General features: G+C 40.4%; 1 protein-coding gene across 3 annotated transcripts in view; it reads right to left on the bottom strand.

The window, feature by feature from the left end:
* The window catches only part of TAF4 (TATA-box binding protein associated factor 4), a 66,068-nt gene that overhangs the window by 13,717 nt on the left and 36,934 nt on the right, over positions 1-15,417 (bottom strand). For 2 of the 3 annotated variants that reach the window (XM_073309179.1, XM_073309180.1), the window contains 8 exons: positions 14,524-14,766; positions 10,770-10,917; positions 8,957-9,071; positions 6,597-6,766; positions 5,787-5,917; positions 2,703-2,828; positions 1,318-1,374; positions 1,100-1,219 (listed from right to left, as the gene is read on the bottom strand). In XM_073309179.1, the coding sequence (XP_073165280.1) occupies positions 1,100-1,219; positions 1,318-1,374; positions 2,703-2,828; positions 5,787-5,917; positions 6,597-6,766; positions 8,957-9,071; positions 10,770-10,917; positions 14,524-14,766 (1,110 nt within the window). Of the gene's footprint in view, positions 1-1,099; positions 1,220-1,317; positions 1,375-2,702; positions 2,829-4,795; positions 5,582-5,786; positions 5,918-6,596; positions 6,767-8,956; positions 9,072-10,769; positions 10,918-14,523; positions 14,767-15,417 lie in introns of those variants that run through there. The other variant, XM_073309181.1, reaches the window with a different exon arrangement.

The raw sequence follows: 15,417 nt of genomic DNA, 5'->3' as shown, positions 1-15,417 counted from the left end.
GGATCCTATGGTGGTGAGAAGGAAATGGAGAGGTGGTCGGTCTGCCCGCTTGGTTCCTTTATCTCTTCAGTCAGACGCATGAGGTGAGCCAGGGTGCATGTGTGGACCAACGGACACTGCTTTCAAAATTCTCCAGCTCCAGACACACGGAGCATATGCATACCCACAGTGGAATACACATAGGGACTCAAAGAAGCAGGGTACATCTACACTGTAGCTGAGAGCATATTTTCCTATGTGGATAGGCAGACACACTCTAGCTCTGCTCCAACTAGCACCCTGAGAGGAACAGTGTAGACAGGACTGGAATGGATGGCACCTTGGGCTAGCCATCCGAATACAAATTCTGGACTGCACTGGTATTTTTAGCATGATAATTCGAGCAGAGCTAACACTCCTGCCTACCTGCACCGGGAAGCACACTTCCAGCTTATGTGTAGACATACCCAAAGAGCTGAGCAGTAAAGAAAGTCTACAGTTTGGCTACTGTTGCAGTTATCTATAGGCTTAAAGACAGCTTCCTATATGGATTACCAAGGTAACTGACTGCATTGTCTCCCCTGGTCTCTTCTCTGCATCATTGGAACATGTATCCTCCTAGAGACTGAACCTCATAGACTTCACTTCTGGAAGATTCCCTTCCCAAATCCCTTTCAGGGGATTCCATCCTACTATGGGAGAGACAAAGTTACAGGATTTTATTTGTTTATTTAACATGCACATGCCTCTTGGTAAAGAGAGAAATGACCACAAAGAAAGGAACCACTACCTCCTCTTCTTGCCAGTTTGCCTCCTCCAACGCTGTGGAGGCTGAACATAGCTGGGATTGGGAGGGAAGCATGCTGCAAGGCCAGCAGTTCCAAAGTTTCCTTTCTTGGGCCTGATCCATTGTGTTCTATTATGTTCTGCTCATGGAAGCAGTGCTAACATTAGCCCTAGTCTTTGGATCAAATGAGTCTCACTGCACTTTAAAATAATTTCTGCTGCTCAGGAAACTTTCAGCAACAAGGGAAGAAAATAATAAAAGGGAAAGTGTTGCAGAGGACAGGGTAACAAAACCATAGCATATTTGCATACAAGAGTTATAATTATACTTTACCTCTGTCCCTGATCCAGATCCTGGAGAATCCACTTTTCTTTTCTTTCTAGGACCAATCGCAGCTAATGCGGTTAAGTTAGCATCCCTCTGTCTCATTTGTGCTAGCTCTTGTTGCTGCATCTATGTTTTTCAGAACAAAAGTTACAATTATTTTTCCCCCCTTCTGATTTTCTGAGAATATTTAGATTGTTTAAGGACATGCTCATCTGAACACATACCTCCTTGGCCTTCTGTTTCAACCTTAGCTGTTCTGGGTCTTCTTGTCTAGACCGAGACTGTATATTGGTAAAGGGTATAGGAGAAAGTAGTACATAAATTAATAAAATCGCAAAAGAAGTGGACACTAAACTATATGTAGTTTCTTGAAATTATTTCGTTGGGTTCAATGGGAGTAGAGGGTGCTCAGCACTTCTGAAAAATCAGACCACTTTGTAGATACCTAAAAATAGCTTTACGTGTCTAACTTAGGGTACCCAAGTTTGGAATTTCTTCTCTTAATGCAAGTCTCTATAAGACTTTATGAATCATTACACACATGGCACCCAGATTCTATGGATTTCTAAGGTACCCATCACAGAAGGTACAGTTATTGATAATATACATTCATTCAGTATTTCACTTAGTAATCCAAAAATCATTGCTACATTCACTGTTCCAGTATTTTACTTTGATACCTGAAAAATCACTGTTCTTTAATTTCTTTATTCAGAGTCAGCATCCAATGAATGCAAAACAGTTCATATTTTGCATTTGACTTAAGTATATAGGTTGCTTCCATAAAAATTCTACTTCACTGTAACCATGCAGCAAGGAAAAAGAGCATCCCTCTTCTAGTGGAAACAAATGGCACCCAAGCATCTGAATATTCATGTCTCTGGCTATCTGTGTAGGGGTCCAAACCACACACACTAGAGCTTGTGATTTATTGTATTCACAAACACGGATTAAATCTATGCATGCAAAAAGGAACTAGACCTTGACCTTTGTGAAATGTTACCCCTTTGGCATACAATTGCCCACCTAATTATGAACATAGGTACCACAACTGCCCATGCAAATCAGGTAACTGCTTGAACAAATGACCAGTTAAATGGCTAACTGCACATTTGCACTAGCAGTTACTATAGTTGCCTACACAAATTGGGGAATTGCTCGGTTAAAGAAACAGAAAAACCAGGTTCTAAGAGTCAGCAAATCCCTTCCTCTATCCACTAACTATAAATATTCATTTTCCAATTCAAATATTGCCTCATGCAGATTTATTCTCTTGGTTTCTTCTTTTCTCAAAGCAAGTGTGGAGATTAGTCCACAATGGAGGACCAATGACTATAAAAATATTGTAGAAGTCTCTCTTGCTCAGAGGAGTGCAAAAAAAAAATTAGATTTTTTTTTTTTTTATTTATGGGAATGAAATGGGGCAGGGAGGGGGCTACATTACGTGATTTACAGTGGAAAACAGAGCTCTAGCTAAAGTATGTGCTCTCCAAGCTGAGATTAGAAACAGAGTCCTCTCTTTCACTGTATGTCGTATAGAATGAAAGGCACCCTGTCCTTTTGACGTCAAAAGTGACTTTGTAAATCTAAGTAAAATCGAAGCACTTGCCTTTGCTGCACGCATTAAAATTTCCCTTTCTTGTTCATCTTTTCTCTGTTTTTCTATTTGATCAAGTTGTTCAAAGAACTTGAGCTGTGCCCGAACATCACTTGCTTGCTCATATCTTTCATCATCCTGAAAATGCAGTAAAAATGCTTTTCATTACAAATCTTAAAAACAAAGCTAGTAGCTTGTCCTGTACAGTTTAAGGAGATCCCATACTTTTAAGTTCAAATGCTCACTTAGTCTTTTTCAAACACCAAGTTTATCTTTAAACCAGTCAAACCAGCTAAAACCCATTTTAAAAAACCAAAACAAGCACTCTGTACTGTTCTGTGATTTCATCAGGGTTTGACTTAAGTAATATCATCGCGTAACTTTGGCCTTTTAAACATGTTTCACAGAGGTGTTTTTTTAAATTGTGCTCTGTGAGGCACAGTGTTCTATCAGTGCTTACATGAATCATATATGGAATTCACATTTATCTGATAGTCTCTTATGGAGAATTACAGACTGACTGCTATCTCCACTCCCAACCCCATCGCAGCAGTGACAGATGAAGGATGTTGATCAGACCAGCAGGGGATGATCACTTGCTTGGAAGGACGATGATGATCATTCAGCCTTCAAGCACCTTCCCACCCAGAATGCATCTGGAGCACAAACATGGGTAGGGGTAGAGGTGGGAGGGAACAAACAGGAATATTCACCTCCCTTGGCTGCTCAGAGTCCAACTGGAGTAAAGCAAAGGAACAGAATGGCTCCATCACAGTCCTTCCAGAGTAGGCCCACCATATTTAGTGCCCCAAGATGCTGCCCCATCTGACTTGCCCTACAGGAAGTTGTAGATGCAAGCGCTAGGCTTCCAGGTTTGCTGGGTATATGTCCAGACAGCTACGTTTTTTTATTTGGAGGGAGGGGAGACGACAATGGGAGGAGAGGAAGTAGTTTTCCCTCCTGGGCAAAATTAGAAAGGTGTCCAGTGTGGTTTTTCCCCCCATACTCTGCACAGCATCTTGGGGGCCTGGCTGGTTAGAAGAGCAAGGATAAAGGATCATAATTTGAAAAGAAGGGGTAAAAGTTGATAAACTCAGCTATTTTTGCAACATGCAACTAGCATCCAGTGTGGAGAAGAGACTTCTAGAGCACGGGTGGGCAAACTTTTTGGCCTGAGGGCCACATCGGGTTTCCAAAATTATAGGGAGGGCCTGTTAGGGGAGGCTGTGTTCCCCCAAACAGCCAGGCGTGGCCCGGCCCCTGCCTCCTATCCAATGACCTCCCGCTTCTCGCACCCTGAAGGCTCCCCTGGGATTCCTGCCCCATCCAACCCCTCCTTGTTCCCTGATGCGCCCCCTGGAACTCCTACCCCATCCACCACCCCCTGCTCCCTGTCCCCTGATAACCCCCGGGTCCCCACCCCTGACTGCCCCCTGACGCCTCATCCAACCCCTCTCTCATTCCTGACTTGCCCACCAGGACCCCTACCCCATCCAACCCCCCTATTCCCCACCCTCTGATGGCCCCGCCCCTATCCACATCCCTGCCCCCTGACCACCACCCCCAACTCCCCTGCCCTCTATCCAACCCCCCCTGCTCCCTGCCCCCTTACTGCACTGCCTGGAGCACTGGTGGCTGGCAGCGCTAGTTAGAATAGCGAGGATGAAGGATCGTAATTTGAAAGGAAGAGGCAGAAGTTGATAAACTCAGCTATTTTTGGCACCAATGGAGCACTGGTGGCTGGCGGCAATACAGCTGCGCGGGCCAGAGCACCGGGTCAGGCCACCGTTCTGCAACTGCGCTGCCTGGCCACCCAGAGCTGAGGCTGCGGGGGAGGAAGGACAGCGGGGGAGGGGCTCGCAAGCCATAGATGGCCCACCGCTGCTCTAAAGGCTAGCTCCTGGAGTTAACCTGAGCATGGGACCTTGGAGATGACCGGCACAGACCCTGTTAGCCTGTGAGGTGGTGGTGGTGAGATCTTAAATCTTGTACAGATTAGAGCACCTCACCAGCACCATAATTCCCCCTTGTGTTGGGAGGTTCTTGGGATTCAGCAGCTAGACTGAATCTCATGTCCAGGTATGGAGGGTGAGGCTGAGGGAAGGCTTCCCTCCTTTCCTTGTGGCTGTATGGTTTTCGGCCACTTAATCCCATGCTGGACCCTATTAATGTGTGACAGGTGGGAAGGGGACAGTTTCCTCTCATCAGTTCATTTAAAAAGTTTATAAAGTTGAAGCCTGCTGCTTTAAAACCACCCACATATATCTTGTTTGGGTCTTCATTCTCCTTTGTTGATGATCTTAAATTTATAAGATCTCTTCATATTAAAAAAAGAAAATATCACTATGTGCATACTCTAGTCCAGTTTATTTAGATTCTCATGAGGAAATCTCAACTCTGACAGGCTTCATATTATACCTCCTACTTTAAAAAAAATCATAAAGACACAGAACATTCTTTTTAAATTCTATAGAAAGACTATTGCATAGAATAAGTATTTTTGATTGTTTTGAATGGGTACATTAACCAGGGTCTACACAGGGAACACTCAAACTTTATTTTTTTCTAAACTAGTCTAGGTCTAATTAAACTTTTTGTACACTAAAATATATATGATTCTTTCAAAAGGAACTGCAATAAATAACCTTTCTGTAATAAATTTCAGCCACCCAACAGAGCTTTCTATCTTGTCCACTCAAATGATCCATGGCATACGGCCAAGAGAGAACCTCAAATTCTCAAGGCAGTGTCCTCAAAAAACATGGAAGCCTAAGCAAGCTAGTTTGCAATATCACCACCCTGCAGCCTTCCTCCCGACTGTCCTCCGTTCTGTCCTCTTTGTATGTTGGGAGCTGCCATCTTACCGCCTCTGATATCAGTTTCCACAAAAGCTGTAATAGTAGACAAGGTTGGGCACTCAAAAATAATATTACTTAGAGCTTTTGTCTAGACCCATTCTTGTTCTAGAGGTTGGAAATGCTCCTTATAAGCAGCCCCAAGTTTCAGTGCAGTCCATGATCAGATCTGAATGCATTTGCCCGGGGCGAAAGCACAATTTGTGGAACACTATCATTTGCACAATTAAAATTTAATTACCTTATAAGAAACATTCTTTTGTTGGGCAGTCTCCGATACTTTTTCTACAAGGTTTTGTAACCTTTGTTGTGTTGCATGTGATACATAGCTAACTACATCAGGATGGATTTCCGTTATTCCATGTTTTTTACCTGTGGTTAAAATTGAAATGAAGTTTTTAGTAACCACTCGGTTGCAAAGACATTTTACAATACAGCTGACTTTTGCTAACCCAACTTCACAAATTTGTAAGTAATTCATGAAGAAAAAATAGAGGCTGTTATGTATTTCTCAGCCAAGATTTAACGTGATGTTGTAGAGAAAGTCTCACTTTACTAAATTTTCATAGACACTGCAAAATATTCCATAGAAGATTTACCAGTATGCTATGAAGTATTAGAGATAAATAAAATTAATGAAGTTTTATGATGTTGTATCATTGCTCTATTTACTCACTAATTTACAAAAGTAAGCAATTTATAATTAGTGTGAATTATTATACAGCTGGTCAAAATGTTTTTCCAGTTCCCCCTCCCCCCAATATTTGTTGCTGGTTATTGATCGGCTTATAGTATAAAAAAATTCAGCAAAAGGGTTTCAATCAGATCTAGCGATATATTTATCTTAATATATAAAATAAGCAACACTTACCCTGGAGCCAGAGTTTTAGGAACTTTTCAAACACGTGTTATTTTTTCTAACATCAAGGTTATAGCAGTTGCAAATGAATATCAGAAAGTGCATAAAACTATTCTGGCATATTTAATTATTTTTAAACCCATTTACTGAAACTAGTGTTTAGAACAATTAAATTAGCAGGTGTCAACATACCTATTTCTAGTATCCTTCTTTGCAAAGATGCTGGAAGTAGGAAGGTTTCATCTTTACAGGACCTTGTTAATGTGCCCACTAACTCAGAATTTGTTGCCAATATCCGTGCACTCTCTTCTGATAGGTTGACTCCAGCCATTGATGCAACATCATTAATATCATCATCATCCCTTGGGAAGAGAAAAATGGTTACAACATACTTAGGGCATGTGTAGACATGCTGCTCAATACAATTGTGTATAACACAAGTTCAACAACTCTGCTGCATAAGAGACTGACTTAAAAGCTCTTCAGTTGTCAATACCTATGCCTAATCAATTCTACTACCTCACAAAATAAAATTAGAATTTTAGAAGACTTCATTTTCTTGCTGCTTAATGAAGTCAAACTTAGAATTAATATATCCTTCAGAATTACTCTCTACCTATCCATCTCACCATACATGTCATGATTCCCCTAGCCTACTACACATCGGTACTACACACCACAGGAAAAACTGCTGTTTCAAAGAAAGGTGGGACACAGAAATGGGTGCTCGTAGGGAAAAATGAGAAGAGAAACTGATTTGTGACAGCACAATATAAATGTACATGCCCTATTGGGCAGTATGATTAGTTTTAGCTTAATTTTTTATCTGTATTAAAAAAAACTTTAAAAAGCTATTAGGAATCTAAAGTGCTCTGTAAGTTCATTAGAAACCTGAGAGCCACTGAGCTCCTGCAGCTTTGCAAAACCTTACTAATCTAAGGAGAATGTGTGTGTGAAGTTGTGGATGCCAAAAGCTAGTGTTGTTGATTCCGCGGACAGAGCTTTGTGTGCGCACTCATATTAACCACACACCCTGTGACCGACAGGGCAATTTCCTGCAATATTCTGGACAAACCTTATTGAATTAAGTTAAATCTTACTGAATTAAGTTCAATTATTTTAGGAGTTCATTGTATTAAAAATGCAAATGTTTATGTAACATCTCAAGGGAGAAGACTTGACTAATGTAAACAGTTTACAGGGAAGTGTTATGAGTTTCAAAAGATTATTTACAATCACGTGAACTTTTAAAGTGGGTTTCCCAGGAAATCTCTAGGGGGAGGTATATGTAAATATAACTCCTTTGGATAGGCAAAAACCCAGCCTTTTGAAGCTATGCCCTGAGGAAAGACCCACTGTCTATGAATTACCTATTCCCAGATCAAAAACCCAAACTGTATAAAGCAGTAACTCTCAAATCCATGGGTATGCTTATTCTGGGCCAAGGCGGTTATGAACTTGTAACCGCAGAAAAACCCCTCGGTGGCATCTGAAGGACTGATCACCTGGCAGAGCCCCTTCTGGATTTGAGGCATGATCACTGGTAAGATTAGCATGCGTGTAGTCTCTTATTGTTTTTAAAATGTTTTCTCCGTAATGCATTCGCTTTAAGAATAAAGGTGCTTGCTTAAGAAAAGCAAGTGTGGTAACTTATACCTATGGGCAACTATGCTGTTTATAGCCTCTGAGGGGCTATAAAAGCAGGTTTCAGCAGTCTGACTGGCTTGGGAATACAGTGTAGGCAGGGAACTGTGCAACCTGGAAAAACCCCAGTCAAGAGGGAGAGAGGCATACATCTCTGCCCAAGACAGGTATTGCTGGGGAGCCTGGGTGTCCTCAGGACCACAGACTCGAGAAATACAGGTGCAGTTGGCCTGAACTGTGACACTGTAGCAACAACTTTCAAAACATATAGAAATAGGTCAAAAGTTATAGCAGTCTTTTCCCCGTGAGTACATACAATGATACACACCACGTTTACTGAAGTAAGAACATTGCAAATGTTCAGTCAATAAAGTAAACCTGTACATTTGTCTTGATCATACAAAAACGAAGTACGCAAAAAAAATTTTTGTTCCTTAAACACTCATTCAGCTTAGCCTTGCCCTGCCCGGCTGCTCTCACAAGTCCTCTCTTCCATCATCCTGGAGGTTTTCACATCTTGTAGAAACCCAGATTACATTGCTTCCACAAGACAGCAACAGAATGAGGTTACTACTATGGAAAAGGCTGGATGGCAGATGTGTTCAGCATAAAGTGGAGTGGAGCAAGCCTGAGCATAGTCGACAGAAGGAGAGGAATACTTTCTATTTGCTGCCCAGACAAAGAACATTTGAGAGAGTTGTTTTAGGTACCAGTAAGCTATGAGGCCAACAACGGGGGGCGGGGGGAGGGACAAACCAGCACTTAGAAGAAGCCTCCTCAAATCCTTTTTTCCCCCTCTGCAAATCTAGACAGCCCTGACCCAATGCACCACCGAAGTCACTGGAAAGCCCCCCAGCGGTTTCAGTGTTCAGGCCCTCTGTACAGAAACAAGGATTTTGGTTCCTTACCTAAAAGAACCTCCCCCAGGTTCTTTCAGTTTATTCTTTTGAGCGGCAGCTGCTTGTGGTGAAACAGTGGACAGAGCTTTGTTTCCAGGTAATACTGTTGGCTTTACCACAGGTACTGCAAGAAAATAAAGTCAATATTTGTTTTCTCCACATCACTTGTGGTGGAGCTTCACATTTTAGCCCAACGTTTTAATTCTTTTGCGGTGGGTTCATTGTCAGCTTTGGCACAAAGCTGTTTTTAAAAACGGCAGCAGTACAAAAGTAAAAAAATAGGGTTGTGACATTTTTAGTTACTCTTCTGTCCCAACCATTTTTGCTGAAGCGTGTCCACCCCGAGCATTAAAGCATCACACATGAAACAGTCTAGAAGCAACAGATATTTCAGTTCAGTCAGAGAATTTAAACTGATGTTCACACAAGAAACTTAATTGCCACAAGCCCTATTTATACTACAGATAATCAGAGATATCTAGCCTATGGCCTGCGGGCCTACATGGCCCACAAGAGCATTTCATAAGGCCTGCAGCCTGCTTTAACACAATATACTAACAGCAGATTCATCAGCCTTTTGTCATCAGGTTTACATCAGTTGAGGCTTTGTCTACACTGGCAAGGGAAAGACAAAACTTTTGTCATTCAGAAGTGTTAAAACACACACACCCACCCCTGAAAGACAAAAGTTTTTGTTGACAACAGTGCCAGTATGAACAGTGCTTTGTCGGCAGGAGTCTCTCCTGCCAACAAACAGCGGCTATTCTGCGCGCCTTTTAGCAACGTGGCTGTAGCTGCACAGCCATGTCACTAAAAGCAGCATAGTGCAGACATAGCTTTAGCTTACACAAGTTTGTAAATAGGCTGTTTATACATACAGTATTGTCTAATACATACAAAACAAGCTGAACTTAAAATATAAAAATCAATACAAGTGACTTTAAATCTTATTAAACTAGGTAAATCTGTTTGGCCCACACAAAGTTGTGCTTAGGTTTATGTGGCCCTCCTGTGTAATAAGATTGGGCAACACTGCTAGAAAAGAAAAGGAGTACTTGAGTCAGCTTTTTAAGGAAAAAAAAAAAGTGTATTTTGTGTAAGAAAGATGGAGACTTATTGGAAACAAAAGCAAACCACTAGCTATAGCAACATGAATTTACTACAGTGCCTTGTGCAAAATTAGGAACCAGGATCTTTGCTGACCTCTAGTTTTATTCTCTAACTAGACAGAGGCTTTAACAAGCAACAACCAAATGCTGACTTTGAATGCATTTATCTAGTGGCTTCCTCTAAACTTGATAAAAGATTCACACATATCTAAGGAAAACATTTGGTTCTGAATGATTTAATGAGACACAGCAGTACTTGGCAGTGTTGCCTAGTGCAGTGTTTCTCAACATTTTTGATACAAGCTTGCTGCCTTCCTAAACCATGTCAGGGAGATCTCAGGGACTGGTGCCAATCCATAGACCAGTCATTGAGAAACACTGGCCTAGTGGATAGGGTACTGCACCGGGACTCAGGAAACCTGGGTTCTACTCCTAAATCTGACACTGGCCTACTGGGTAATCTTCAGAATGTCCTTTCACCTCTGTCTCGCTCAGCATCCCCAGCTTTAAAACCCTCCTTTGTCAAACCCCTCAAGATCTAATGATGCAAAGTGCTACATAATAGCGAAGTATTATTAATAGAAAAGTAAAACCTTTCAGCTATACTCATTCCCGAATAATGTAACAATCCTGTTTTAGAAGTGTATTAAGGGTCATTTTTTAAAAGACCCTTCATATTAAAGAACATCAGAGTATCAAAAATATTTTCTTACCTGTCTGAAGTTGGTTCAGTTGAATTTGTTGAGGAGCTGTAAGCATAATACGATTATGTGGTTGCCGCAATGCTACCATAGGGGTTTGTGTCAACGTTACCTGTGGAGGCCTTATCAATGCCCCTCCTTTTTGAGACTGTTGGATAACCTGCCAATAGATTGAGAGGAAATAATGTTAAACTATTTGAGGAACAATGATGCACAAAATGTTAATCAAATGGATAAACCAAATCCTTATGCCAACCTTTAGACTGGTGAATAGACGTGTTTGAGCAAAAGCAAATTATAATCAATACAATCTTCAAGTATTTATTTTTTAACCCTCTTTAGATATACCCTATTTCATGGAAAATTAACAGTCCAGTTGCTGCAGGTTAAATTTCTTCTCTATAGGCAAAAGTCAAAATTAGCCAACTTCTAAAGATATTTAGGGTCAAATGGTCAGCTAAAGTCTCTAAATCTCCATGTGCATGTTCAGATAAGGGTTAAAGTAGCTGAAAATTTGACCCTTAGATAAAAACTTGACTTTAAGACAGTTATTCATGTCTACCTTTCAGAATCACTGTCTCCTTCTCAAAAATAGATGGGAAAACATTTCAAGTGGTGGATTCATGAACTGAAGACGAGTTTAACAGGAAGCTTCTCTTTTTAGCCCACCTGCTAACTGCAACCTGTCAAATTGTGATTCAATGCTACCACAGATGCTAAAGAAAGTGATTTAGCATGAACGAGCTTTTTTGCCGCAACTAGAATTCTTCAGTTTTCAGTAATCCTTTACTACCAAACTGCCACAAAAAGAGAGTTTACGAACTCCTTCCAGACCCAAGATCATAACTTCCATAATTCTGTGACTCTGGCTTTACCTTTGCCCCATGTGTTTCTTTATAAACAGTTACTGGGCATGTAGTCTGACTTCTTGTAAGTCAGCAACAAGTATTAAGGACTAAATGATAGATTTATAATTCTCTTCGGTAGGCTCCAAATGCCTTAATAGAAAGTCAACACACCCGGTTATACATTAGTCAGACAACCTATCGACTACTAAATATTTCTTTCAAGATGGTATCCTAACACTAGGTTTTTTTACTGGATTGTTACAAGCAACTCCCCTTTAGATTTTTTACTGAAAATTCTGAATAGCAAAGACCTTCTAATGTATCAAGTGAAGGTCTAACCCCTGGGAACGTCCAAGTCTTACCTAGTCCTACCACTAATTTGCTATTACCTTCAACAAGTCATTTAACATCACTGTTCCTCAGTCTTCTGGTGTGTAAAACCAGTTATAGTCAAGTTTACTTCCTTGTCAGTTCTGAGGATTACTTAATTTAAGAAATCTCTTTGAAAATGTGAAGTGCCAGGCATTTAAGTCAGACCTTTCTTGAACAGAGGAAAACCAGTTATTTAAATGGAGAGAGTATAGCAGGATCAAAGATTCTTCTCTCACACAACAAATCTATAGTCCACTGGATAAACTCTAAGAGTTTACCATTTTCTCCTGCAAGGAAGTTTGGAGTACAGGCTAAGAGAGTTGGAGGCAGATCATTAGTTGAGGGACATATTTGCTGAAAATACTGATTCTGATCAGAGTGCAATACCCTAATTTTGCAATCTGCCTCTTAGGAATCTCAGGAGTTAAGCAGTGAGAAAGCCATCTATCCATTCCAGCCTATTTTTTAATTTTTCCACCTGTCTATGAAAATATTAGTAGAGTCTAAGACATCCACATGGAGTTATGTCCTATTCCCAGAACCACCCATAATCTTTCCTTTTTCCAAGTGTAGATAGTTGACAGCAAGAGATGCTTTTGGTATTCAAACTAACATCTGAAAGAGATAGTTTTCTATTTGTTAAGATGAAGTTGCTATAGCTTCCACCTTCCCAAAAAAGAGCCCAGGGCACAAAAAGCAAAGTGGATTTTAAATCAGAAGGCATCACCATCATCAAATGAAAGTTTTTGAGAATGATGGTCTATCATGGCCCTCTCCAGAGAATTTGGTTAAGTATCAAATCTACTGCCACTGATCTACGGGATAGCTTTTAAAAATTCAATCATATATCTTAATCACTGCAAAGGCATCCCCTGTAGATAATTAGTTCCACATTTCTATTGCTAGATGTGCTCAAGTTCTCCACAAGTTATCCCACACTGCTACATATTGGTGTGAAGACCACACAACTGATATGCACATATATTCTAGTAAACTAGTAATTGTTCCATTCTAGTAAATATGGTCAGTGCCCTGTTAAACAAAAGAAGAAAATAATTCACACATTATGCTTAATTTTCATTATGCTTTCCCAGACTGCCGATAGGTCATAGTGAATCATAGAAATGTAGGCCTAGAAGGGACCTTGAGAAGTCATTAAATCCAGTGCCCTGCACTGAGACCGGATGAATTCATTTGTCTAAAGGAAATAAACAAATAATGCCTTTCTACAAAGATGCTATTAGTATTACAGTTTCTGCCGCCTGCCTTCAATCCCTCAAATTCTGGACAGAAGTAGCTTCTAAGCAGACATGACAATAAATATCAATACTGGCCAATACACTACTAAATATAAATTATCTATATAAATAATCTTCAAACCCATCTGGAAAAACCACCATAAATACAGAACAATACTTTGCTGCCTCAAGGAGAAGGGATTCTACATCATCACATTTGGTTTCTTCCTTTTCTGTTATTACTATTATCTTTATGTGCATTCCAGAAAATTGACCAAAGCAAAAGAGGAAGCACGGCCTTGTCATTAGAGTTAATGTGGACTGGGCCTGGAGACCTCCAGATTCTTGCTCTGCCACAAAGTTTCTTGTGTGACCTTGGGCAAAATATCAATCTCTCTGGCTACATTTACACAGCCTGTGGGAGCAAGCCTCCCAGCCCAGTTTGACAGACTTGAGCTAGTGGGGCTCATGGTAACATTGTAAAAATAGATATGTAGACAGCACTTTGAAGTTGCAGCTTAAAGCCCAAAACCAGCCTAACCCTCAACTTCGAAGTGCTGTCTACACACCTATTTTTAAAGCACTAACATAAGCCCCACAAGCACAGAGTCTGTCAAACCAGAGGAGGCATGCTCCCACGGGCTGTGTAGACGTCCCCTCTGCGCCTCAGTAATACTTCCCTACATCACAGAAGTATTGCAAGGATAATATTTTAATCACTGTAACCATATTATGGTGATAAGTGCCACGTTAGTACTCAAAATAGATGTGAATACTTTTGTATTTTCTCTGGACAATTCAAAGTTTAACATGAGCACGTGGTAGACTGGTCTATTACAATATGTTGATCAAGTCCCTTAGAATGATATCAAAATTGTGTTATAACGGGCTTTTGTTAAATGGAATATTAATATTCTTTCCCATCTCTGATTAATACAAGCTACCAAATGATCTACATTCCTAAAAAAGCCACAAATCGTGTAACCTAGATTTAAAAAAAAAAAAAAAAATCCTACAATACTTTATCATTACACAGGCCTAAAATCTGCATCAGTTTTTATTTAAAACAATTCTAAGAATTTACGACCTGGCTCTGCATTGACTGAAAGAATTTGCTGATTTTTTATTTTTAATAATTAGGAAATGATAGAGGACTTTGATCATTGCTGTATTTAAAATAATACATTATTTTCTTCTTAGCAGTTACCTTCTTTAAATGTTCACAGAAAGGTCTCTGGCTGAGCTAAACTGTGAAGAATAGTCATTACACTTCAAAAGCCAATACATGATGCACTTCGGTTTACGTACCAGTGGTGTAGGTTGCCCTTGTTTGCCAACCCCAACTTGCGTAGGCTGAGTTAGACTAATTACAGGCTGTTGGAGAGTACTTGTTACAGTGGCAGTGGCCTTCCCCGCTGTGCGCTGAACTGAGCTGCTCAGCATCACAGCTGTCAGCGCAGTTGTTGCTTGCGTTGTGGGCTGCTGCTGTTGACTTTGCTGAATGAAAGCGGCCGAGTCTGGGGTTAACTGTCTCAAGGCAGGTAAACTCCTCTGAAGAAAAAAAGAGAATGAAAGAATTTACTTTCACATAACTATGGTGAATTCTGGTTCAGTTAAAATTTTTCTGAGCACAGAAATCCTAGACCACCATGGAGCTCTAACAGGAACTATGCAGCTATTATCTAAAAAAATAAAAAAAGAATCAGTGCATTTAATCTCAAACAGTCAAAAATGTGTCTGGTTTTACAGTTAAAACATCATACGTGTGACCCAAGGACCTCTGGATACCATCTAACAGAAGACACGGGTATAAGGATCCCCTGGGTTCATCAAGAAAATGTAATGTAAGGTCTAATAAAAGCCTGTATCATACTGGTCATCATAATCATTGTAAGATGTATATATGGAGAATGTGAGAAGTTACATACATATATACATACACACACACACGCACACTTTATATATATATAAAAAACACACACACACACACACACAGAAAATTATGTTCTCTAGGCATTGAAGTTAAAATGCTGACCATTCAACAGTAGCCTACCTTGAGACAAAATTCTCCAGATAGGAAGTGGGACACATCTCCTTGGTGGACCACTGTATGTCTCACAATGGAAGTCTATTAGCATACTGAGTCAAATGCTAACAGAGAGCTTGCAGAAACTTCAGAAAGAAATTAACAGGAAGAGTAAA

Source organism: Lepidochelys kempii, chromosome 13 (genome assembly GCF_965140265.1).
Source record: "Lepidochelys kempii isolate rLepKem1 chromosome 13, rLepKem1.hap2, whole genome shotgun sequence".
Taxonomy (NCBI): domain Eukaryota; kingdom Metazoa; phylum Chordata; order Testudines; family Cheloniidae; genus Lepidochelys; species Lepidochelys kempii.
The sequence above is the reverse complement of the archived record's forward strand: the minus strand, read 5'-3'. Positions and strand labels throughout refer to the sequence as shown.